At 37.6% G+C, this 24505-nt stretch overlaps 1 protein-coding gene across 13 annotated transcripts in view; it reads right to left on the bottom strand.

The window, feature by feature from the left end:
- Nucleotides 1-24505, bottom strand: part of GPHN (gephyrin) — a 445634-nt gene that overhangs the window by 18566 nt on the left and 402563 nt on the right. For all 13 annotated transcript variants that reach the window (XM_005877905.2, XM_005877906.2, XM_014549124.1 and 10 more), the window contains 4 exons: nt 23203-23261; nt 22201-22354; nt 9901-10022; nt 364-451 (listed from right to left, as the gene is read on the bottom strand). In XM_005877905.2, coding sequence (XP_005877967.1) covers nt 364-451; nt 9901-10022; nt 22201-22354; nt 23203-23261 — 423 coding nt within the window. The remainder of the gene's footprint in view (nt 1-363; nt 452-9900; nt 10023-22200; nt 22355-23202; nt 23262-24505) is intronic.

Here is a 24505-nt window from a genome sequence, read left to right as displayed (position 1 = left end):
GGAGGGAAGCAAGTGGGGCGGCCGCAGGAAGCCCTATTCTTGCAGGAATCTTCCTGCAACAGGCCTCTAGTTACATATAAAAGAAGTCCTAATGTACTAAGGTTGATTGAGCAAAAAGCTAGAAATCTCCAGGGGGAGATCAAAACCATAATGCAAATTGTGGGATTTTCAATGCTGCTTCTGAGGTAAGCTCTCTGACCTAGACAGCATTCCTTTCTGTATGCCCAGAAATTTCTGAAGCCCCATGGATTTTTAGCTTTGTGGGGGTCTCGTTATACCCCAGAGCACTACCAGATCACAGTTAATCAACTGCATGCAAAGATATTATAGTGGATAAATTTCCATGATCCCCATTTTTCATACCTTTTCCCCCATGGACACACCCCCTGATGTGATGATGACATCAGCACGACTGATACCCTCATTCAAGGCATTGAGTAAGTCATCTGGGCTGGAAAAAACAAAGACAAACACATTAATACACAAGGAAAAGGTTTTAGATATAGTGCCCACTTTAAACTAAACCATGTTATTCACTGAGTAGGTGTTAACCTGAGCACAGTACTATATTCTGTACAAAGTAGGAATTAAAGGGTCTCTGCCCGACAGGAGCATAACTCTTATTATGGATAAAGAATTATGAGCAGAAGTAGTGGCTACTGGTACTTTCACAGGGTTTTCTTCTTTTTTCTCTATCTAACAGGGTAACATAATAAGGGGAAATGATGAGGTATTTGTGTATGCCAAATAGTGATGATTGAAAAATAATTTGTACTTTAAAATTTTGAGATATCTTCTCACCATTGCCACAAAGGGGATGTAAGATAAAGCCTCCTAGGTCAGTGGTCAGCAAACTGCGGCTCGCGAGCCACATGTGGCTCTTTGGCCCCTTGAGTGTGGCTCTTCCACAAAATACCGACTTCTGCGCATGGGCCACGAAGTTTCAATCGCACTGTACATGCGCGCCCACATGTGGTATTTTGTGGAAGAGCCACACTCAAGGGGCCAAAGAGCCGCATGTGGCTCATGAGCCGCAGTTTGCCGACCACTGTCCTAGGTATATATGAGTAGCATCCCTTCTCTCAAAGAGCAGCAGATCTTAAAGAGATATTGTGATATCATTTAATTCTGCCTTCAGTAGCAATCACAGTTTTAATTAGATTTGGATGATGATTAATCATTTATTTAAAAATAAATCAAATACCAGTATTAATCTTAATTTACTAACACTTTATATCCATTTTCACTTAAATTAAGTACCTATCCATTGTTCTCTTAGAGTGCCAAATATTATATGAAAGTATTCTATAAGAGAGTTGATTTAGTACTAAATGCTAAAAATTTAAATACTAGGTGACAGAAAATAGAACGGTTAATTGAAGGCCTAAGTGTTATAAGGTCTAGAATCCAATTTTGTCTCTACTGTTGAGATGACTGAAAAACTAATATCATTTTGGGGTCTCATTATTCTTATTTGCAATATGAGAACATTTAGACTAGATCCTTCCTGTCTCTAACTAACATTCACTGACATAAAGCACTTAAAGCTAATTGGGATCCATTTAGCCTCAAGGTATCATTTTTAAGTTGACCTGGAAGGTATCATTTTTAAGCTGACCTGGAAGTCTACCTAAAAATTACCCACACTGCCCTATCCTGAAAGGCTGGGAAAGCCCAAACTTTTACAACTAAATGTCCAGGAAGCATAAAGGCTTTTTTTTCTTCCCTACTTTAACAGAAGAGTGGCAGCTTGCCACTGGAGCTTTCCCAATTCAGGAGTTGTGACTTCCGTGCCTTTTACCATTTGTGGTCCTCTTTTCTACTACAACTCCATTCCCATCAGGTCCTCAGTATTGTAGCAGCTTCCTGAGGGCTGAGGGCAAATAGATCTCTCAGTAGATAAGGAAAATACCAGCAATTTTAGAACTAGCAATGGGATGTGGAAGAGTAAGCATACTATTTAGGATAGCTAGCGCATTGTGAAATAAAAGTACTCCAGGAAATATATAATTTTAACAATAACAAACAATTAAAGCACTAATGGAGATTGACTTACAACATTAAAGATTTACTGAGTTCTAGGCAAGGTTGAATATTTTATATATATAAATGTCCTGGTAAAATTGTGTAATTTCAAGAATAAAGAGAAAATCTTACAAGCTGTCAGACAGTAAGATTTGATTTACTAAAAAGAGAATATTGGCTTTGGATTTCTTACCTACAATACCAAAAATTATAAAACAGAAGATTAACATCAACATATTCTGAGAAAAAAAGCTTGCCACTACCAAATCATATATCCAGTCAGACAGCATTCACCCATCAGGATAGAAGAACGATATTTGTGAAAATGCAAAAATTCAGATAATAAATTAATAAGTAATGTTCTGAAAAAATAAATCAGATCAGAGATCTCAAGATAGGGCAAGAAAGAGGAAATGCTAGTGAGCCACACACATATTTATAGAACTATATAGCTAAATCTAATATACAATGATCAAATAAACTGAGGAATTATAATATATGTACTATATGTGGATTTCTCTAGAAATTATAGAGATATACTACAAAAGAAAACTTAATAGCCTATAATTAAGAGCATGGTTGCAGCAATACTACCTAAAAGTTGATGGGGTAGGAGATGGGGGAAGTATTCTAAAGGTCTCACTGGTGTAGGGGGTGCATAGAAGAAATGGGGATGTCTTACAGGAGGGATACATTTAGCATCCTTTAAAAATATAATAGTGGAGAAATATATATTTGATTATGAATATTAGAAATTGGAAGGAAATCATGAGGGGGATAGTGAAGAAATAATAAAGCTGTATAAATAGTAAACATAAAGTTTAAGATAAATATAAACAGAAAAGAAAGAAAAACATCAAGGGATGTTTTTATAGCAAACTTCATGGTATGGTAAAGCAAAATAAACTTTATGCCAGGATCAGGGTTACAGTAACTTAAGGCAGATGCAAGATTGAGGGTTTTTTCTCTTTAGCTCAAATCCCATTAGAATGTTATTTACAAGAGATATACTTGAAGATGAAAGACTGAAAGTAAGGGTAGGGCAAAAAGATACCAGGAGGCAAATGTAAATAAGCAAAAAAGTAGGAGTGGTATATTAATGTCAAAGTGGAATTTCAAGTAAAAGAACTAAAAAGAATAAAGAGAAGCAACAAGTTGGGAAAAGTAAAATTTATGAAGATGACACAATCCTATCTAATAAAGAGGGAATATGCTAATTGACCCTCACACCGTCACAAAGATGGAGGCACCCACAGCCAATAAGGAGGGAATATGCTAATTGACTGCCCACCCTCAAAGATGGCGCCCAGTCCCCTCTGCCCTGCTGGGGCAGCAGGTGCGCAACAAGGCCTGCTTTCTGAGACCCCCAGTCCCCTCATCCTCTAGCTGCCCAGGGCCGCCCGAGGCTCAGGTAACCAGGGCCGACTGAGGCTTGCACTGCCGGCAATGGCAGCAGCAGAGGTGTGATGGGGCATTGCCTTCCCCTGATCGCTGGGTCGCCTCCCACCCCTGAGGGCTCCTGGACTATGAGAGGGGGCAGGCTGGGCTGAGGCACCCCCCTTCCAGTGCATGAATTTTCATGCACCGGGCCTCTAGTAATATATGACTGCCTCACAAGACAGGGTCTCATTTATCTAGGCTCCTTTATTGCCTCTCCAAATCTCTACACATTGTAGGAACTCAAAAAATGAACTGAACAAACCCTGGCCTCTATGCCATCTCTCCACAGTAGATTTGGGAATGAATAGTGTACAATTATTACAACTATAATAATATTATGGGCAATAATATTGTCTGTGGATGGAAGAGAAGATACTATTTAATATTTATATAGACATAAATAGTACTTTCTTTGAAAGCTTGTCATATATAATAGGGAGTCAATTTATTTGGTATTGCTCCAGAGGGCAGAATTAGGACTAATGGATGGAAGAAACAGGGATAAAGACTGGCTCAGTGAAATGGAAAAAATCCTTATCATAAGAGCCATCCAACAATAAAATGTGCTACCTCATGAGGCAAATAAGATCTTTCTCACTAAAAGCATCAAACAAAAACCGGATGGCTAGTTAGGAATTTTCTCTAACACCTCCAATAGTGAAAGATTTGACTAGCTAACATCAGAAGTTCCTTTCAATTCTAACATACTGTGATTATATGGAAATAATGAAATTTATATAAATACAGCAACTATTTTCTCTTCATACTGGTACATAGACTGGAGCATAGAGGGCAAAATGGACTAGAGTATTGCAATATAATAATCATCTTGAATATTATACTTTTCTCCCTTTCACTTTTTGAACATCAAGAACATCTGACTATTTGACTTGCAAAAAAACCCAAACAAACAGCCGTAGCCGGTTTGGCTCAGTGGATAGAGCGTCAGCCTGCGGACTGAGGGGTCCCAGGTTCGATTCCGGTCAGGGGCATGTGCCTTGGTTGTGGGCACATCCCCAGTGGGGGGTGTGCAGGAGGCAGCTGATCGATGTTTCTGACTCTCTATCTCTCTCCCTTCCTCTCTGCAAAATCAATAAAATATATTTTTAAAAAAACAAACAAAAAAACAAACAGCATTTTTTCTTTGCAAAGCTCTAACATTCACCTTCAACCTGGGATATGGCTACCGATAATAACAACAGTCTCCCTAGAATTCTAACTTAATCAGATGTCAAAGAAGCTTAAATTTAAAAGAAAGGCAGATAAAAGAGACAGTAGAAGTATAATTCAAATTAAATCTATCAGAGAATGAATGTGGCTTTCTCAAAACTTTATGTATGAATCAGTCTCTGTGAAGGAATATATCAATGATATCTTTGCAGTAGGCTTTGGAGACTCACTTTTAGTTCAGGCTTTTTTCCTTTTTAAAATTTGTATCTGCTTTAAATTACCACAATCCTGATTCTGGCATAGTTTTCTTTTCTTTACCATGAAGTCTACTATAAAATTCAAAACCAAGATAGAGTTTTTACCCACGTTTAGATTTTATGGATTTCAGACAGAGCATTCAGAATGCAAATGCACTTTTATTTTAAAATATTTAATATAAACACACAGATGGACAACAGCTGCTAATTAGTTTCCTGTTTCATCTGTTATACCAACTGTGAGCTATATCATTTTAAGATGAGTGAAGAGACAGTGGGAGAGTTAGAAAAAATTCTGAGATTGGAAATTAAGGAATAATAGCAGTTTATTATACCAAGATAACAACAAAAAATAGTTCAGGACATATACTAATTTCTTTAGGGGTCAAGGATAAATTCCTTAAAACAAATATTTTTTGGTGTCTACTTCACGTATGAAATCAAGCTGCATACTCCATATTGCCATCAGTTAGTCCTTCTCCAGTCCCACTGGGTATTTAGGCACCATGGAGTCATAAAGAGAGAAGGAAGCATGGTCTCTACCTTAAGTTTACAAGCTAGTACAGAAAACATGGCAAAATTTAGGAAAATGAGCGAAATTAGCAATGAAATTAATATCACTGACTGAATTCAAATATGTTAATTAACACTACAGTAAAATGCATATAAGGAGATATTATATAAATATTGAGTGGAACATAATGATTAAATCTGGTATGGAATAATTAGGAAAAGATTTTTGGAAGATATTACTTTAATGGGGGTCGGTAAGAAATTCTATAAGTACAGTAAAAACTGGAGGTTATTCTTAGAAGAATCAATAACATCAACTCTCAAGGATTAAGAAAGTCAACTGTAATAGCCACTAAAAAAGTTTGTCACCAAGAGTGGGAAGAATCTTTTGTTATTAAACACATACTTGTTCAAGTAGAAAGAATATTTTTGGTTAACCAATAGAAAATCAGGGACCTCTGCTGATAAATGGTCAGGAAAGGAATCTATTATGTTGAAGTGAAAATGAATACCTTGCATTTTGAACAGAAAAGGGAAGTAGGCAGTTTATAAAGATGATAAGAACCAATTAAATTCAGACAAAATTCCTCCTGTTAATTAGAAATTTCCACTTTTAGAACATTAGGTAAGCTATAGCAAGTTAGCATATGTTTTATTCACAAATTGGAAGGTGTAAGGCACTGGGCTTTGCCCAAATAATCACTGTACTGTTAAGTCTATCTTGATAATTCCTGCTACATGTGCCAGTTTTATAAAAATTCAATTTGCTATCTCAGTGCTTATTACCCTTCTGTTCATGCTTTAACGTGAAGAGGCAGCTTCACAAATTGGCAGCAGCAGGAATAGGCAATTCAAATCCAAAACACCATCTAGGACAGAGCCAAGCAAGCCCAGCATGACTAGAGTGGGGCAAGCTTCTGTGATGGCAATGTTCCAGGTGGGGAACCCTTTTCTTAATATGGGAATTTCTCAGCCCTTTAAGTCTTGAAAGGCTAGAAGGTTCAAGTCAACGGTTTGGAAGCTATATTACCAAGCTGCTTTATAGCTGAGGTAGAAATATAAACAGCTCAGTAAATCAGTTTTAGGAATAATATAAATTCAATTAGTATCAAACTTTATTTTAAAAGGTTTCCCCAGCTCTGGTAAGGTGGCTTAGTTGGTTGGACTGTCGTCCATAAACCAAAAGGTTTCAGGTTCGATTCCCAGTTAGGGCACATATCTAAGTTGTGGGTGCAATCCCCGGGTGAGGTGTGTATGGGAGGCAACCAATCGATGTTTTTCTCTCACATCGATGTTTCTCTCCCTCTGCCTCTGCCTCTGTCTCTCTCTCTCTCCCTGTCCTTTCTGCCCTTCCTTCTCTCTCTAAAATAAAAACATATCCTTGGGTTAAGATTAAAAAAAGAGAGAGAGATTTCCCCAAGTGGATTCTGTGTATTTGGATTATGATTACTGTTATATTTAAGAAGGAAATGTATAAGATCATCTACTTAAGTCTGAGGGAATAGCTCCCCAACTTTTTAAATTAGAAGCTTTTAAAATCCATTTGGAATTATGCCCACACCCCCATCTTACATTTTTTTTTTCTTCAGAAATATAAAATGAATCACTCCAGGTACAAAGCTTAACACTGTACCTTTTATGAGGATGTGTCTTAGTCACCAATGCAATTATGCTGTCAGTGTCATACTTTCTGGTCTGCTCCTATGGCTAAGGTTTTTGGACTCACTTTAAGGGACCCTGTAAGATTCTTCTGGACAATTGCATAGTTGGAAGTTTGTAAGTTCCATGGAAAGACGAGGTGGTATAGGGAAAGATGGCAAGACTGTCGAATGTAGGAGATGTACTCTTACTAAGTGCTGTGGACATAGAGTTACCAAGACACAGCTTTTATATCATGGAGCTTATAATCTGGTGGGAAAGAAAGCACCCTGTTTAGACCACAAAAGATAGCAATTTATTTAAGAAATTTTATCAGGAAACTGAGGGAAAAGAAAAAAATGCAAAAACAGAGAAGTACGTATGTGCCCAAATGACCAATAACATAACCAAGTCTGGTCACAGTTGTCTCGATTAGCACCTGTAGTAAGTAATCTCTACTTATTTACCTACCCATATGTCCTCAGCTGTTTTATTTATCATTTACCTCTGCTATTAACATAGCTTTGCATACGGAAGACACTCAACAATTATCATAACATGAATAAAATAAAAACTTTAAAACACTCTCAAATAATTGGGGGTATATGCCAAGATTTAGTAATAAGGATGTTAGTCATTTATTTACAATTGAGAAAGATTAGAAACAACCTAATGTATGGCAACAAGGGATATAAATAAATATTATTGTACTTTATACTAGAGAATAACATGTAGGCATTAAAATGATATAGCAAAAATAAATAAAAAATTATATAGCAGAGAACTATGTAATGATATGAACAGATGTTTATAATATATTGAGTAAGAAAAGGAAAGTTAAAATAAGAATATGATTTCTTTGACTTCTTGCACATGCATACACACATAAATAGTATACATGCATAGAATTAAAGAATGAAAGAAGGGTAATACTGCGTAATGGAATTAGGTGTTAATTTCCTTTCTTTTTTTAAAAGATTTTTTTAAAAAATTGATTTTTAGAGAGAGAAACATCAATGTGAGAGCAAAACATCCATTGGCTGCCTTCTGCATACCCCCTACCAGGGTCTGAGCCCACAACCCTGGCATGTGCCCTGACCGGAATCAAACTGACGACCTCCTGGTGCCTGGATCAGCACCCAATCACTGAGCACTCCGGCCAGGCAAGTAACATTTATTTGTATACAAAAGTACCAACATAAGAAAATAAAATGGACAAAATTATAGTTCAGAACAGATTAAGGTTAAAATGACAAAAAAAAAGCTCCTTTTACCTTATTTCTTAGAGCTCATTAAAGCACTTGGAGGCAGGGCCAGAGCCAGTGATAGGTAGGAAACAAAACCTAAACAACCTGGTAGGTTTGTTCTATACAGTTTCAGGTCTGCTCTGTGTTTTTGGAACTCTTGGAGTTGTACTATCTTTTCTCAGAAGTGAATTTTTGTCTTTTTAAAAGCTGTATCTGTATCAGGATTTTCAGGTGCTTGAAGTTTACATGGAAGGAGAGGTTACTGGTCAGGTTCAAATGCAAACAACTACCCGCCTTTCATCCCCCCTTTCTTTCTACTTCCCCAGGGCTAGGGAGCCTGGATCAGGGTGATATTAGGTAACCTGTGACACTGGCTTCACCAGGGGTTCCATGGGGGCTGGCCACTTAGCTATAGGCTTCTCTAGAACTAAACATCCAGGCAAACACAAGTGGTGAAGAATCTAAAAAGAATGATGTTTGAAATATGTCTAACAGCCTCTACAAAAAATGTCCTCAGAAAAAGAAATAAAATCAGGAAGAAAGAAGAGAACTTTAAAAGGTCAGATGACATAAAAGCTACTGCTTCTCAGGTTACTGGCAAGATCCTGTGTCTAAGTTTTGATGTGTTGTGTCCAGTTTAAGCCTAAGGTGGGGTTTACAGGTGTGAGAGCATTAACTTATGAAATGGTAGGGTAGAGCTTTTCTAAAAGCACATTTGATTTCTGAGAAAGCACTCATCTTAAGGGATGAAGGATCACGGTATAATGAGCTTTACTCAGTGACCAGGTGGTAATGAGAGAGAAGGATGATTATGGGTGACAGAAACATACTGGTATCTACCACTCAGGTTCAGCTCCTAGCTTGTCTCCACAAGGCTGATATTTCAGAATTACTAAAAGCAGGCACACCTTTGGTGAACGGGAAATAGTGCCTGGTGAAAGATGGCTGAGTAGCAGTGTTGCATGGTAGTGGGATGCTCAGAAAGCAGGCTTGCTTTAGGTCATGTGTAAGATACAGCTGGAGAGTCACTGGATTACTTGGGGAATTTAGTAGAGGGCTGAGTTAATTTAGTAAATATGCTGTTAGAGATGGACAATTATAGTCAGCATGCCTCCCTCTGAATTTTCAAGTTGGTGAAATCTGGAGAAACTCAGGTTACATAAGGATGCCAAAATAAATACAGAGGCCCTAGAAAACAACTGTACTTAAACTTCAAAAAATCAGTTAGTGCTAATTTTGACATTCTCTCTTACTCTTCTCACTTATGCTATGTCTTCCCTGTCTTTCTTGAAACAAGTAAAAGTATGAATAGGAATAAAACACTATCACCATTACTTCCACTAGGATAAAGACAACACTATCAAAAAAGATCCCTGTAAATTTAATAAACCCATAGGACAGCAAAATATTTCTCCTGTTGTAATAGGCATTTCAGGAAAATGTCTGTCCCCAATGGACATAGATACTTCCACAATTCTTGGGCTTCTGAAGAATGAAATACGTGAAAATTATGGTATTTAATTTCTGTTGTTTTAGCAACAACCCCACACAGTTAGTACTCCTAAAATTCATATTTGTATAACAACTTAGAAATAAAATCCAATACTTACTTGTCTCCCACAATTCCCAAGTTGATTGTGGGGTAACCATGTTCCTGAATCGTGGCTAAGAGGGTTGAACGATTGCTGTCTCGAATCTTTCCTGGTAAGAGGTCATCTTCAGGATTTAGCAGCTACAAGGCCAAAAAAACCACCACAAATTATTCTCTTAGGATAATGTTGCCTATTGTTAATGGAAAAATAGATCTAGTAAGCAGAGTTTAGTATATCTAGCACCTACAACAGTATTTGGCATATAGAAAATATATGCTCAAAGGATCTTTGAATAAATATTGAAAGTATAGGAGGATGAAAAAATGGTCCTGCAGAAATTTAAATGGTGACTAAACAATACTGCACCAGCTTTGGCTACAATTTGACAATAGTGCTCTGGAGATGCTGGCCTTCCCAGTGGTTGCTTACTGAGGCAAACTAAATAAAACAACTTTGATTTTAACTCCCAATATTATTTTCCAATTTGTTTGAGGTAGAGACTCTGTGACATGATATTCTCAAGTCTGAAGAGAATGATCATTTATCTTTTCTTTCAAGCTTTTTTAAAAATCTCTTTTCTGAAGTGGAATCAATACCTGAGAAGTTAAACTTATTTGAAGGAGGAGACAGATGCCTTGTCTCTTTATTAGCAAACTTAAATAAGTAATACTTAACAACACATACTCACAATTCCATGACTTTGAATCACCTTTAGAAATTTAATATCTGCTATTATATGCCTATAAGAAAATTATAAGATGCTTAGTTTATTTTCCAATGAGGCAGTATTGGAATAGCAGAAAGAGGTTGGTATTCAGATAAGGTTCAAATTCAAGTTGCCCAAACATATTATGCCTTAATTTTCTCATTTATAATATTTTGGGGCAGGTGAAAGTAGGTTTACAGTTATACTATAAATAAATAATACAGTAATTAATAAATAATAATACAAGAATAAACTTTCTTATGTACTCACAACTGTAAACCTACTTTTGCCCAACCTGAATAGTAATAACTACCTTATTATAGTAGTTGTTAGGATTAATTGAGATAATGAATACTCAGTTGATATAGATAAATATACAATAAACAAGATTTTCTTTTCTTTCTTTATTACGTATGATATTGAGAGAGCACTTACTTTCCCCCCTAATTGGTCTCATATTATTACTCCTAGATGCTTGTATAGATGAAATTAGTTTATAATGTGAACATGGATTTGGATTTCTTAGAGTATAAAATACTTAAAAGTAGGGGGTCCTCACATACACACACACAACAGACAACTTTAATTTATGGATAATTTTAAGATGCACTCTGATTTTAGAAATGTTACAAAATGAACAAAGTATATATTTGAAGTGAGAAAATCTGGAATATTATCTTAGGAGGCAGACGGCAAGCCTGCACATTTAGATGCTCAGGTTGTTAATATGGCCAATACCCAGGGCTTCATATCTCAGTTCTCCCAAACAATAACCTCTAGTTTTTTCAGTCTCATTAGTGATACTATGTGGCTGGACCTTTTGCTTTGTGTTGAAAAAGTAGTAGCTTTGCAACTGACTGGCCCTTACAATAGCTGAAGGAAAACTCTGTCTTATTTAGTGTCACTGGGAGCCTTCCATTCAGATATGGCACTGATTTAACTTAATCAGATGCCAGGTTACATTGCAACCCACTTTCATCCTAAGTCACCAGCAGAGCTTGGAAAATTGCTATTGAAAAAGAAAACAAAGAAGAAAATTGCTATTGAGTGCTAATATAGATTAATTTTCTGATCTAATTAACACATGGTTATTGAAGCTATTATCCTATATAATAAAAGCCTAATATGCTAAGTGTCCAGTTGACTGGTCATCTGTTCAACCAATCAAAGCATAATATGCTAATGATATGCTAAGACCACTCAACCGCTCGCTATGACGTGTACTGACCACCAGGGGGCAGATACTCTGACCAGTAGGGGTCTGGGGTCTGGCCAATCAGGATGAGTGAGATGGGCCGGACAAGCCCTGGAGCCCTCCTGCAGTCCCTCCCCGGTTGGCCAACCTCCTGTGTCCCTCCCCGGCCCTGATCGTGCACCGGTGGGGTCCCTCGGCCCATCCTGCACCCTCTCGCAATCTGGGACCCCTTGGGGGAATGTTGGAGAGTCGGTTTTGGCCCGATCCCACAGGCCAGGCCAAGGGACCCCACTGGTGCACAAATTCGTGCACCGGGCCTCTAGTAATTTTATAAAGGTCATGGCTTGCAGCTCTTTAACTCCATTAATCAGATAACTTGTTTCAGAAAGAAAACTATGGCTATGTAATTTTTTTCAGAAAAGGGTACTAGCTACCAACTAAGTAAGATTCCTCTGTTATTAAGGTATTTTCTTTGCCATTCATACTCCTCTCTGCTACTTTGCTGTAAACAGTTCCAGAAATAACAGAACAATTAGAGATTATTGGAGAATCAGTTATTTGTCTCTAAAATTGACATAATGAAATAATAGCTAGTTAAGTGAGGGGATAGCATTTTAAGTGTTTTCAAAGAAAGCATACAGAATTGGATGGAAGATGATAAAACTGAGATACTAGAATAAATTCACAATATTCCCTTTTTAAAACTGAGTATTATTTTCTGGTATCTTATACTTCTGGTCATCTCTGGATGATGTCTGAAACTTATTACAGTTGAAATACAAAAGAAAAAAAATACAAAGTAGGTGCAGGGACTGTGCACCAACCAGAAGGAATGACATTTCACAGACAAGCTAAATTGGCATTTAAGAGCAAGGCTCCTGGCTTTGGTTAAAGATGGTGAATTAGGGAAATCCTGAGCTCACTTTCTCTCATAGACACCAAAACTACAACTACATATAGAACAGTTATCTCTGAGAATGACCTAAATACTAGTAGAATAGATTTTCTACAACTATGAATTAAAAAAAAAAAGCCATACTGAGTGGGATAGAAGGGGCAGAGACTCACCTTACCCCCTACTCCCCATGCAGTGACTCACAAGTGGGAGAGAGATCACAACTGCAGAGGTCTCCCCTGAAAAGGGAGGGGTCCGAACTCCAGCCTAGGGTTCCTGTATCAGGCAGAGGAGCCCGTATAACATCTGACTTTGAAAACCAGCAGGGCTTAGGTCTGGGAGTCAAAGGGTTGTAGGAAAACAAGGCTGCACTCTTTCCGAGTCCCAGCACAGAGGCAGCAGTTTGAAAAGCACCTGGGTCATATGTGAAGGTAATACATTGACTAATTTTAGGGCATCTGCTGGAGGGAGAGGGATCTGTCAGAACTTTTTCCAGAGTCCGAAGTGCTGGTGGGCACCATGTCTTTCCCCTTTATTACTCTCCTTCCTTCTGCCTGGTCGGATGCTGGAAGGTGCCATTTCTGTCACTCTCCATTAACCTTGCTAACACTGTTCACCCTACCTTGGTGTTTCCCTGAGGACCCACCCAGGCTGGCACCGCTCCAAGTGGTTTCTAACCTTCCACACCTGGTGGGCAGCCTCAGGAGCACCAGCACACAGCAGTGTGTCTGTAATAAGCTGAGGCTGGACCTTGCAGCCAGTGCCTCACAGCCAGCCAGGCCAGAGACCAGCCTTGCCTGCCAGTGTGTTCATAGCAGTTGTGGCCCAACCACAACAGAAGACCACACTAGTCCATACAGGAAACACTTCTTGAGCACCTGGCAAGGGGGGATTCCACCACTGAAACCCACAGAACACCTTCTAAATAAGGGTACTTTTTCAAGACCAGCAGACATAGCTGATCTACCTAATACATAGAAACAAAAAGGCAAAATGAGGAGACAAAATATGTTCCAAACAAAAACAACACAAGACAAATTCCCAGAAAAAAACCCTACACAAAACAGAGCTAAGCTGTCTACTAGGTAAAGAGATCAAGTAATAGTCATAAAGATGCTCATCAAATTCTGCAGACAAGTGAATAAACTCAAGTGAGAACTTCAACAAAGACATAAATTACAAAAAGAACCTATCATAACTGAAGAATATAATAATTGAAATGAAAACTACACTAGAGGGAATCAACAGATCAGAAGATGCAGAAGAATGGATTAGCAATGAGGGAGACAGGATAGTGGAAATCACCCAATTGGAAGATCAAGAAAAAATAATTTAAAAGAATAAGGAGAGCATAAGGGACCTCTGGTACAACAACAAGTATATTCACATTTGCATCACAGGGGTCCCAGAAGGAGAAGAGATAGAGAAAGGGATGGAACCCTTTTTGAAAAAATAATGGCTGAAAACTTTCTTAATCTCGTGAAGGAAACAGATATCCATATCCAGGAAGCATAGAGAGTCCCAAATAAGATCAATCCAAAGATACCCACACCAGGACACATTATAATTAAAATGTTAAAAGTTAAAGATAAAGAGAGAATCTTAAAAGTAGCAAGAGAAAAACAACTAGTTACATATAAGGTAATGACCATAAGACTATCAGTTGATTTTCAACAGAAACTTTGTAAGCCATAAGGGAGTGGCATGATGAAAGGGAAAACTCTCCAACTAAGAATACTCTACCCAGCAAGGTTGAAGGAGAGATCAAGGGTTTTCCAGATAAGCAAAGGCTAAAGGAGTTCATTAATATTAAACTGGCATTACAAGAAATGTTAAAGGGTATTCTTTAAGTGGAAAAGAAAATGCCAAAACTAGAAAAAAGAAAATATATGAAATAAAATCTCATTAGTAAAGGCAAACATATAGTAAAGTTAGTAGACCATTTATAAAGTTAGAGTGAAAACAATTTAAATGACAATAAGTACATAACTATCAATAGTTACTTTACATATCCTATACAATTAAATAGTAAGAAAAAGATTTTAAAACTCTAAAATATCCTTTTTGTTGTTATTGATCTCAACATATGGGGAAAGCTGTTTAAAGAAAAAGCACTTCATGTAGAAGGGAAAAATATAATCTTAATGATGATTTCAATTCAGGATCAAGATATAGTGCTCTGCATACAAGGGAATACTTACTAGCAGTACTTGAAGACTTGTGAGTTGAAATTGCATGTTACTTGAAAGATCGAATTAAGCTAAGTTTTGGTGCACAGCAGTTGTACATGATTTCATGTTTATGTAGCAAAAGGCATTGAAATGTACTAGTATTGAAACATACATGTAAAGATAGTTGTGGAAATTGTCTATTATATTTTCCTTGTGTCTCATTTATTTAGAGCATAGTTTCATTTTTATAATTGTTCTAAAGGATAAGGCTAAATGAATACTGTAATTGAAATTATATTTTAAATCTTTGTCTTGAGTTTTTTTTTTTTTTATAAAAAAGCTGTTGCAAATTGTATCATTCCTGATTATACAGAACTTTGTGGGTGATTTTAAATACATTTTATACTTCTAAAAAAAGTTACTTTAAATGTAAATGGACTAAGTGCTCCATTCAAAAGACACAGGATGGCTGGATGGGTAAACAAACAAGACCCTTTCATATGCTGCCTACATGAGACTCACTTCGGTTCAAAAGACTCATACAGAATGAAAATAAAGGGATGGAAAAATATATTACATGAAAATGGAAATGAAAGCTGAGGCAGCAATACTTTACCAGACAAAATAGACTTTAAAGCAAAGGCTATAATGAGACAAAGCAGGACCCAGCAATTCTACTTCTGGGTGCTTATCCAAAAAAAATGAAACACTAATTGGAAAAGATATATGTACCCCTATGTTTACTGCAGCATTTTTTATAACTAGAGGCCCAATGCACAAAATTTGTGTAAGGGCCTTGGCCTTGGCCCCTGCCTGCCACTGCGGCTGCGTCCAGGGGCCTCTGCCACCACCTCTGCCATGGCCCCCACCCGCTGCGGCTTTGTGTGGAAGGAAGGATGTCCAGAAGGATGTCAGGTCTAATTAGCATATTACGCTTTTATTATTATAGATAGCCATGATATGGAGGCAACCTAGGTGTCCATCAATAAATAAATGGATAAAGGGAAAGTGATACACACACAGACACACAATGGAATATTACTCATCCATAAAAAATAATGCAATCTTGCCATTTGTGACAACATGGATGGACTTAGAGGGTATTGACTAAGAGAAATAAATCAGGGAAAGACAAATGATTTATCATTTCACTATTTGTGAAATTTAAAAAACTAAACCAGTGAACAAACAAAACCAAACCAATAGACTCATAGATACAAAGAACAAACTAATAGTTGCCAGAGGGTTGGGAGGTGGGGGTATGGGCAAAAAGGTGAAGGGGATTAAGAGGTACAAACTTATAACACAAATAAATCATGGGATAAGTGCAGCATAGGGAATACAGTCAATAATATCGCAATAACTTTGTATGGTGACAGATGGTTACTTCTTGTGGTGATTACTTCATAAGGTCTATAAATGTCACATCACTGTTGTACACCTGAAACAATATTGCATGTTAACTATACTTTAATTAAAAAGAGCTTTACATTCTAGAATGAAAAAAGGAAAACAATACATAACCCATTATCTCCATATCTTATTACTTTCCTATCTACCATATATTAAATTTCAATTTCCTGTTTGTTATTGTCAATGGTACCAACTGTCTTCCCAGTTTTCAAACATTTAACCTTTGATTCATTTTTTCCCCTTTGCGGTCTGAATTATTAAGAACATTGTAATCTATCTCTTCTTTGACTCAATGTTTTTATTCACTCTCTTGGCAATACTGACCACCCCCACCCCCAATTTCAGGCATTCAATATGCCTGAATTTCTATAAAAGCATTATAATTGGTTATCTTGCCTATAAACTCTTTCTTTCTGAGAAAAAAAACAAAACAGAAACATCAACTTGCAAAACTGTACTATTACTTGTATAACAGATAAAACTGTACCAAACCATGACATATAACTCAAACTATCTTAAGTCAAACTGTTTTAACACAAGTGTGTTAGGACCTATATTCTCCAAGATAAGACCATGGACAATTTGAGACTATTGTAATTCACATGGACTCATGTGCGCCAAAGAAAAGACTGTTTTAGCAACTCATTTACTTTACAAAATATGACCAGTTATTGCCTAGACCTTACTTATAAACTTTTACCTTAAAACCACCCATGATCAACTCCAGTCCTGAAAATTCTGTTTCCTTTTGTAACTTCCCCCTTTTGGGACATTACTGAGACTCTGGCAAGGTGATGCTCATCCTTGCTCAAAAACTTTCTATATTCAGTTTTGTACAATCAACAAGTTTCCTTGGTTGTCCTTGTATTAAGACTTTGAGCGTCGTTGAGGTTCTACCAAGATTTAGGGAGGACCCCTTGCCACCAGTAGTCTCATAGTGGTTACACTGTACTTCACTGAGATCTCTTGAGCCTCTTTGGTTGGGGGATTTTTTTTCTATGGTAATAAGTCCAGCACTACGTTAAGCTCTAATACTTTTCTGTTGTTTTGTTTTTTGTTTTCCTGATCCTTTTCTGTTTAGCTCCCAAAGCTAGCTGGTATTTATTTTGTTTGTTGTAAAAATAAGGTTCCCAGGAATTTTTGGTTATCTGATTAAATTTGTCCTATTTTTTGTGTTTAGATTGTTGGAAAGAAAGATAGCTAAAGGAATGGGGGAAATTATGAGGTAAAGAGAAGGGAAAATGAGGGAACCCTTATCTAGTTCAGTTTGAAAAGTATTTTTTAGTTTCATTTTTTTCCATAAAGGTCACCCGTGAGGTTATCTGCCACGAGTGAGAAAGTAGGGCTGCTAGTAAGGTTTAAAGGGGGTACAGAATGTATGAATGAACTATCCACTGCAGGAATGTGCTGGGAAATAAACAAACAGTGACATCAGAATTACTGAGCAACTTTAAGTGCCAGGTTGACATTAAATGGCAAAAATTTGTAGTGGGTCAGGTAATCCAAGTTTTATGAATTTTTTCAGTAATGTTTTTATGCTTGGGAGCAAAACTGTAGTTGGAGGATGAAGCCATGCAGTTTTGATATTAATTTAATAAGCAAAGGAATAGATTATAAGGAGTGAAGCTGCCTGAAGTGTTAGTAGTGAGCCATGGTCTTTAATCTGGACAAGAAGTATAATATAGTTAGAAGAAAGTAATGCACTATCTAATCTGATAGATTTCAGATTGCCATTGAAAAGTTGGACAAATGAAATTTAAGAAACCTTTAGTGGAAAGCATTGTGACATAGTGGGAAAAAGTCATTATAGCCAAAAGACTTAGATATGAAACATAGCTACATCACTTACACAAAATATGTTAGGCTAGTCGCTTTGTTTTTGAGTGTCAATTTCCTGGATAATTATACTAATCTCATAGTGTTGCTTTAGTTATAAAGCACATAGCAGTTCTGGGCATAGTAGGCATTCAACTTCATATTCCTTCTCTTATTAGTGGGGAAAAAGATTTTAAAGATTCTAACTTTACAGCAGCCGCTTGTGGAAGTCCCCAAAGAATCTATCTATCTCTATATATAAAAGCCTAAGCGACCGTTATGACCGAAAGACTGGAACGACTGGTTGACCAGTCGCTATGATGCACATTGACCACCAGGGGGCAGATGCTCAATGCAGGAGCTGCCCCCTGGTGGTCAGTGCGCTCCCACAGCCAACCTCCCATGGCCGGCCAACCTCCCATGGCCGGCCAACCTTCCGCTATCCCTCCCCCTGGCCGGTGCCTCCCCTTGGCTGGCCAGCAAACCTCCCACGATCCCTCCCTCCCATCCCTCTCCCCAGTCAGCAGGCCCTGATCGGCCGGGCACTGATCGGCCTGGCCCCGATCGTAACTGGGTGAGACGGCCTGATTGGAACTGGGCGAGATGGCCTGATCGGCCCTGATCACTGGCCAGGCCTAGGGACCCCACCCATGCACGAATTTGTGCACTGGGCTTCTAGTATTACATAAAGAGTTTAGACAGACTATATATATCTAAAGTTCATACTTGTTTGTACAGGCCTCTGCTATTGGCAGTGGCCAGGTAAATATAAAAAAATGGAACAGAAAAAGCAAAGGTATAGTAGAGATAAATATACTTAATTCTCTCTCTGTTTCTCTCTGTCTCTGTGTGTGTGTGTGTGTGTGTGTGTGTGTGTGTGTGAGAGAGAGAGAGAGAGAGAGAGAGAGAGAGAGAGAGAACATGAATGAATGAATGAATGAATGGGTTATGAAATATGGCAAAAGGTAACTGAAACAGTATCTTCAAAACTAGAAGACCAGCATTTACTGAAGGAATAATTACCTACTTTGTGTAAGTAGGTAACAAGCATACAGTCTTGACTTCCTGAAGATAATGGTAGCTGACTGACTGATGTCCAGTCTAAAGACCTATAGGTCACAATCTAAAGTTTCAAGAGAATAAGAATGTATTTATCAATAAAGAGATGACATCATCAAGAGTCAAAATTAGGCTTTGGCTTGATAGCTCAGTTGGTTAGAGTGTCATACACCAAGGTTGCAGGTTCGATCCCTTGTCAGGGCACATACAAGAATCAACCAATGAATGTATAAATAAGTGGGACAACAAATCGATGTTTCTTTCTCCTTTTCTCTCTCTCAAATCAATCAATAAATAAAAGAAGTTTAGAAAATGAGTCAAAATTAGAAAATACAACTGGGAAATATAAAGGTTGATAAAAAGGTGGAAGATACAATTGCCTCCTAAGTGTAAAACTTACATACCTTGTCTTCCATTTATACTCACTTCCTAGGTGACTTTATTTAGTCTCATGATTTTAAACACTATGTACCAGTATATATCTAAAAAAAGGGAATAAAACCCCTTCTGTTTATATGCTGATAACTTCTAAATGTATATCTTTAGCTCTGTCTTTTTCTAAGCCCTAGGCTAAATATCTTATTGCCTCCTGGATATTTCTACTAGAATCTCTAATAAGTATCTCAAATTTAACATGTCCAAAATAGAATCCCTGATTTCTACTGCCTAAATCTTTCTCAAGTGGATAAATAAATGATAACTATCCTTAGAACTGCTCAGGTAAAAAAGTTTGGAGTTCATCTTGACTTCTCACTTTTTCTTACATTCTGTTTTGAATTTACTAACAAATTCTATTGCTTTTATCTTCAAAATATATCCTGGATCTGATTACTTCTTAGCATCTCCATTGCTACCACTCTGGTCCAAATCTCTTGCTGGAATATTGCAGATACTGCTAACTAGTCTCCCTGCTTTTTTCCCTTTCCTTCCTATATGACATACCATATAGAAGCCAGAGTAAACATTTAAAATTTTAAGACATGTTATATTTTAAAAAAAGACATGTTATATTCCACATTATGTTTTCCTTCCTCAAAATGAGCTATTATAATAAACTAGAGGCCCGGTGCACAAAATTTGTGCATGGGAGGGGGGTTCCCTCAGCCCGGCCTGCACCCTTTCTAATCTGGGACTCCTGTGGGATCAGGCCTAAACTGGCAGTCGGACATCCCTCTTGCAATCCGGGACCGCTGGCTCCTAACCGCTCACCTGCCTGCCTGCCTGATCTCCCCTAACCAACCTGCCTGCCTGATCGCCCCTAACTGCTTCTGCCTGCCCCTCTGCCTGCCTGATCGCCCTTAACTGCTCTCCCCCACAGGTCTGATCGCCCCTAACCACTCTCCCGTGCCGGCATGCTCTGCCTGCCGGCCTTACTGCCCTAACCGCCTCTGCCTTGGCCCCCGCCATTGTGGCTTTGTTTGGAAGGACGTCTGGAAGAACGTCCAGTCTATCTGGTCTAATTAGCATATTACCCTTTTATTAGTATAGATGATTGTTTCTATGACCTCTCCACCCTCATCTCCTTTTACTTTGCTCCTTTCCCTCTATACTTCAGCCACAGTGACATATTTGCTGTTCCTCAAACATGACCTTACTTCAGGGCTTTTCTGTTTGTTCCTGCTGTTTGGAACACAATTCCCTTCATATGACATATGCCCTCAATGCTTTCTGATTTCCACTTTATCAGTGAGGCCTAATTACCCTGTATAAAATAGAAGACTCTATCAATCAGGTCCGTACAAGAAAACCAAAAGTCCTCTAGGTATGGAGGGGAGGTTGGAGAAAGGAGAATTTAATACAGGATTGGTTACAGATGTATTGGTTACCAAAGATCAGAAACTGTGGGAAGTCACCATCATCCCTAGGGATGTTGGGGGAAAGTATTACTTAGAGTCAAGGAGCTTATACCTCTGGTAATTTCTTTCCACCTTCTAATATCATGTTAATGCATCCCAATGGCAAAACCTAACTGGACCACAGCTGGAAAGACAGCCTTATTGTTTAGGGGAGAGTATAAAAGGGCTAATTTGAGGGAAGTTTCAACATATAGTATCTGGCATTACCTCTTCTACCACCACTCTTTATCATCTGACCCTTTCTTTTTCTTCATATAATTTATCACTGTTTGTTTATTGAATACCCCTCTCCTAACCTACTTGCTTGCTGCTATATTCCCAGTGGTCAGAACCATGCCTGGCATCAGTAAGGCACCGTACTAAGGGGTAAAGGGTGGTGGGAGTGGTCTGCCCCAGTGGAGAGGAGCATTTTATCACTGGTATTGTGTAGAGAAAAAAACAAAAACCCGATTAGCAAACCCTTCCATAAAGATCACATGGAATTTTAGCAGGAACAGGCTAGCCATGGTATTCCAATTCATTGAATTCTTTCCCACACAGAGGTGGCTTACATCACAGCAGCAGAGAGGGCACAATTCATTGTCCTAATAGACCAGCGGTTCTCAACCTGTGGGTCGCCAACATTTGGGTCGCGACCCCTTAGGGGGTCGAACGACCCTTTCACAGGGGTCGCCTAAGACCATTGGAAAACACATATATAATTACATATTGTTTTTGTGATTAATCACTATGCTTTAATTATGTTCAATTTGTAACAATAAAAATACATCCTGCTTATCAAATATTTACATTACGATTCATAACAGTAGCAAAATTACAGTTATGAAGTAGCAACAAAAATAATTTTATGGTTGGGGGTCACCACAACATGAGGAACTGTATTAAAGGGTCGCGGCATTAGGAAGGTTAAGAACCACTGTAATAGACTAAGTACTGAATTTGTACAGCTGAATATCTATAGCTATCAGTCAACATTCTTTGCATGTGTGGAAAGGCCATTGTTTCAGTCTAATAAATGGAAGGGATTATTTATATGTAATTTCTACTTCTTCCTTCTCATCTTCTGTACTTGAACTATCCTGAGGCCAATTTTTATTTCTTAGTTATAGGAATGTGGTAATAGTTATAATCCACAATCTTCTCTGTGTAACATAGATGTCAGAAACAGTTTTATCTGAAAGTCCCCTTCACCTGACCTCCCTTTTTACCTCATTCCCTGTTGACATGACTGCAACCACTGGAAACTTATTAACTTCAACCTCCGTGACACCTACAGTTGCCAGAAGACCAATCTCTGAGGGGCCCATGTGCGTTCCTTTGGCCAACACGCATTCCCCTCTTTTAATGTCATGGCCGATGGGTCTGAAAGTCAAAGCAGAACCATAAGCACGATGAGTAAGAATTATATTTTCACTCAGAGGGAAACTTTAGTGTCAGAGAAGGAGGACACTCTAGGGAGAAAAATATTAACAGATGGGGCAGGAGCAGAGTAATGAAATGAAGAGATTCTAAAACCTGCATGCTCCTTAAATTAAAAATATTAAATCATACAACAGAAGACAGAAATAGAATTTATATCTATTACTGCTAAACAGGAATATGTTATTTCACATTTGAAAATTACTTTATAAATTGCTTTGTACCACATTTCTGTCAAAAACGCCAATTGCAAACTTTCTTTGATATCAGGCAAGAAATTATATGGAGTTAATGATAAAAAGTCTACAGCTTGTTAGTTTTGTGGTAAGGAGAAAAATGCTAATAAGATTAGAGTCAAAGAGATAATTTCTATTTGAGTCACTTAGGTTGGTCCAGTTATGTGTCTGCATAAGTCCATTCACCTTGGCCTCCTGACATAAGGATGGGAGAAGCATAGCTTTGCCACAAGGAGATTTGACAAATTAGTATTAATGAAATCAGGGTAAATATAGTCCATTGTAACAAAGACCATTTAAAATATGTGCCCTTCTTATGGTAGGACAGTGGTCTCATCTTTGCTTTTGATTATTTCATTTGCCTCTACAATCGCCATGAAAATGTAGGCAGAGCAGACATGGACTGTAGAGTTCAGAAAATTCATTTCCTACTTGTTAAAAAACCTGAAAGATAATGGTTGACTGAACTGTGGATTTATGATAGCCATTCTTTCCTGAGTTCATGAACATGCAGAAACAAAAGTTGGCTATACATTTTATATGTTATGAACTTACCTGATATCTTGGCCTGGCCGAGCTTGCACCAGAATTCGTACTTCAAGTTCTTCGGTGCCCTATAATAAGAGGAAGTCGTGCAATTTCAAACAGAACAATCTAACAGAATTTCTGTTCAATGGAATTTAGCTACATCAGATAGGCCCAGAATATATACAAATAAAGAGAAACAAAAAAACATTTGCTAAACACTTTGACATGATAAATTTCTACCATAGGTTCCTGCAAAATTAGGTTTGATGCCAAGGACTAAATAAAATATTTTTACACTTTAAAAAAATATACCAATTAAAATACTGAATCTTACTTTGTAAGTAGCATTCTCAAGGAAAAATAATTTTATATATATTATTTATATGTAATGTTTGTATGGAAAAATAATACAATTAATAAATAATAATATAAGAATAAACTGTTTTGCATACTCACAACTCTAAACCTACCTTTGCCCCACCTTGTATATGTATTTGGCTACCCTAGTAGACCCAATGAATGTGTAAGGAGATAACCTATCTCTTCTGTTCCCATGAATCATGGGTTTAATACTATACCAAAGTTCCCAAATATCTGCAGAAATTTCAGTGAAGGACTTATAGTTTGCCTGGTAGTAAATTTCTATAAATGAATAGTGATCATCAATTTTACATTTATGGGCTGTGAATAATATTGTGAGACTGGAACTGTGTTTTGTCATCTGGCAGAGTCTGTGGAGGCATGTGTTCTGCATTTCAATGTTCTGTTGGCTTCCCTGATGCCAATAAATCTGCTGGACAGTTTTAACAGCAAGCAATGTGATCTGTATGCCAAGAGTTGAACTTTATAAGCATTACATGTGATAAGACGATTTAAAAAATTCCCAGATCAAGAAAAGTGGCGGTCTCTTAGCATGGCCAAATTTTACTATATGCCAGACCAGGAGAATATTATTTTTAACTTCAGCTTTTAAAATATAAGCTACCTTAAACTTCTTCACAAAACAAGTAAGATAGCCAATCATTAAGACTTCAGTTGAAACCATTCTTTTATTGGTGGCTGATCCTCTGGCTGTAATAATTGCCACTAGTTTCAGTGACATGAAGGCCTGCTTAGACCAAAAAAGATCCCATGGTCCTTTATTTCAGGCAATAGAGGGGGAAACTGATATCAATTTAATATTTCCAGGCTGTCAATAGGTGGCACAGATTTTTCTGAAATACAGATACTAGAGCTGAATGTTATTTTGTTCAATTGTTTGGCTTAGTGTAATATTTAAGAACCTGCCCAAGTGTTCTTTGTTAAATTTTTCTCTATTAAGTCTCCCTTT

This window comes from Myotis brandtii, unplaced genomic scaffold, assembly GCF_000412655.1.
Source record: "Myotis brandtii unplaced genomic scaffold, ASM41265v1 scaffold536, whole genome shotgun sequence".
NCBI classification, from domain to species: domain Eukaryota; kingdom Metazoa; phylum Chordata; class Mammalia; order Chiroptera; family Vespertilionidae; genus Myotis; species Myotis brandtii.
This window is presented reverse-complemented; position numbering and strand designations above follow the sequence as displayed.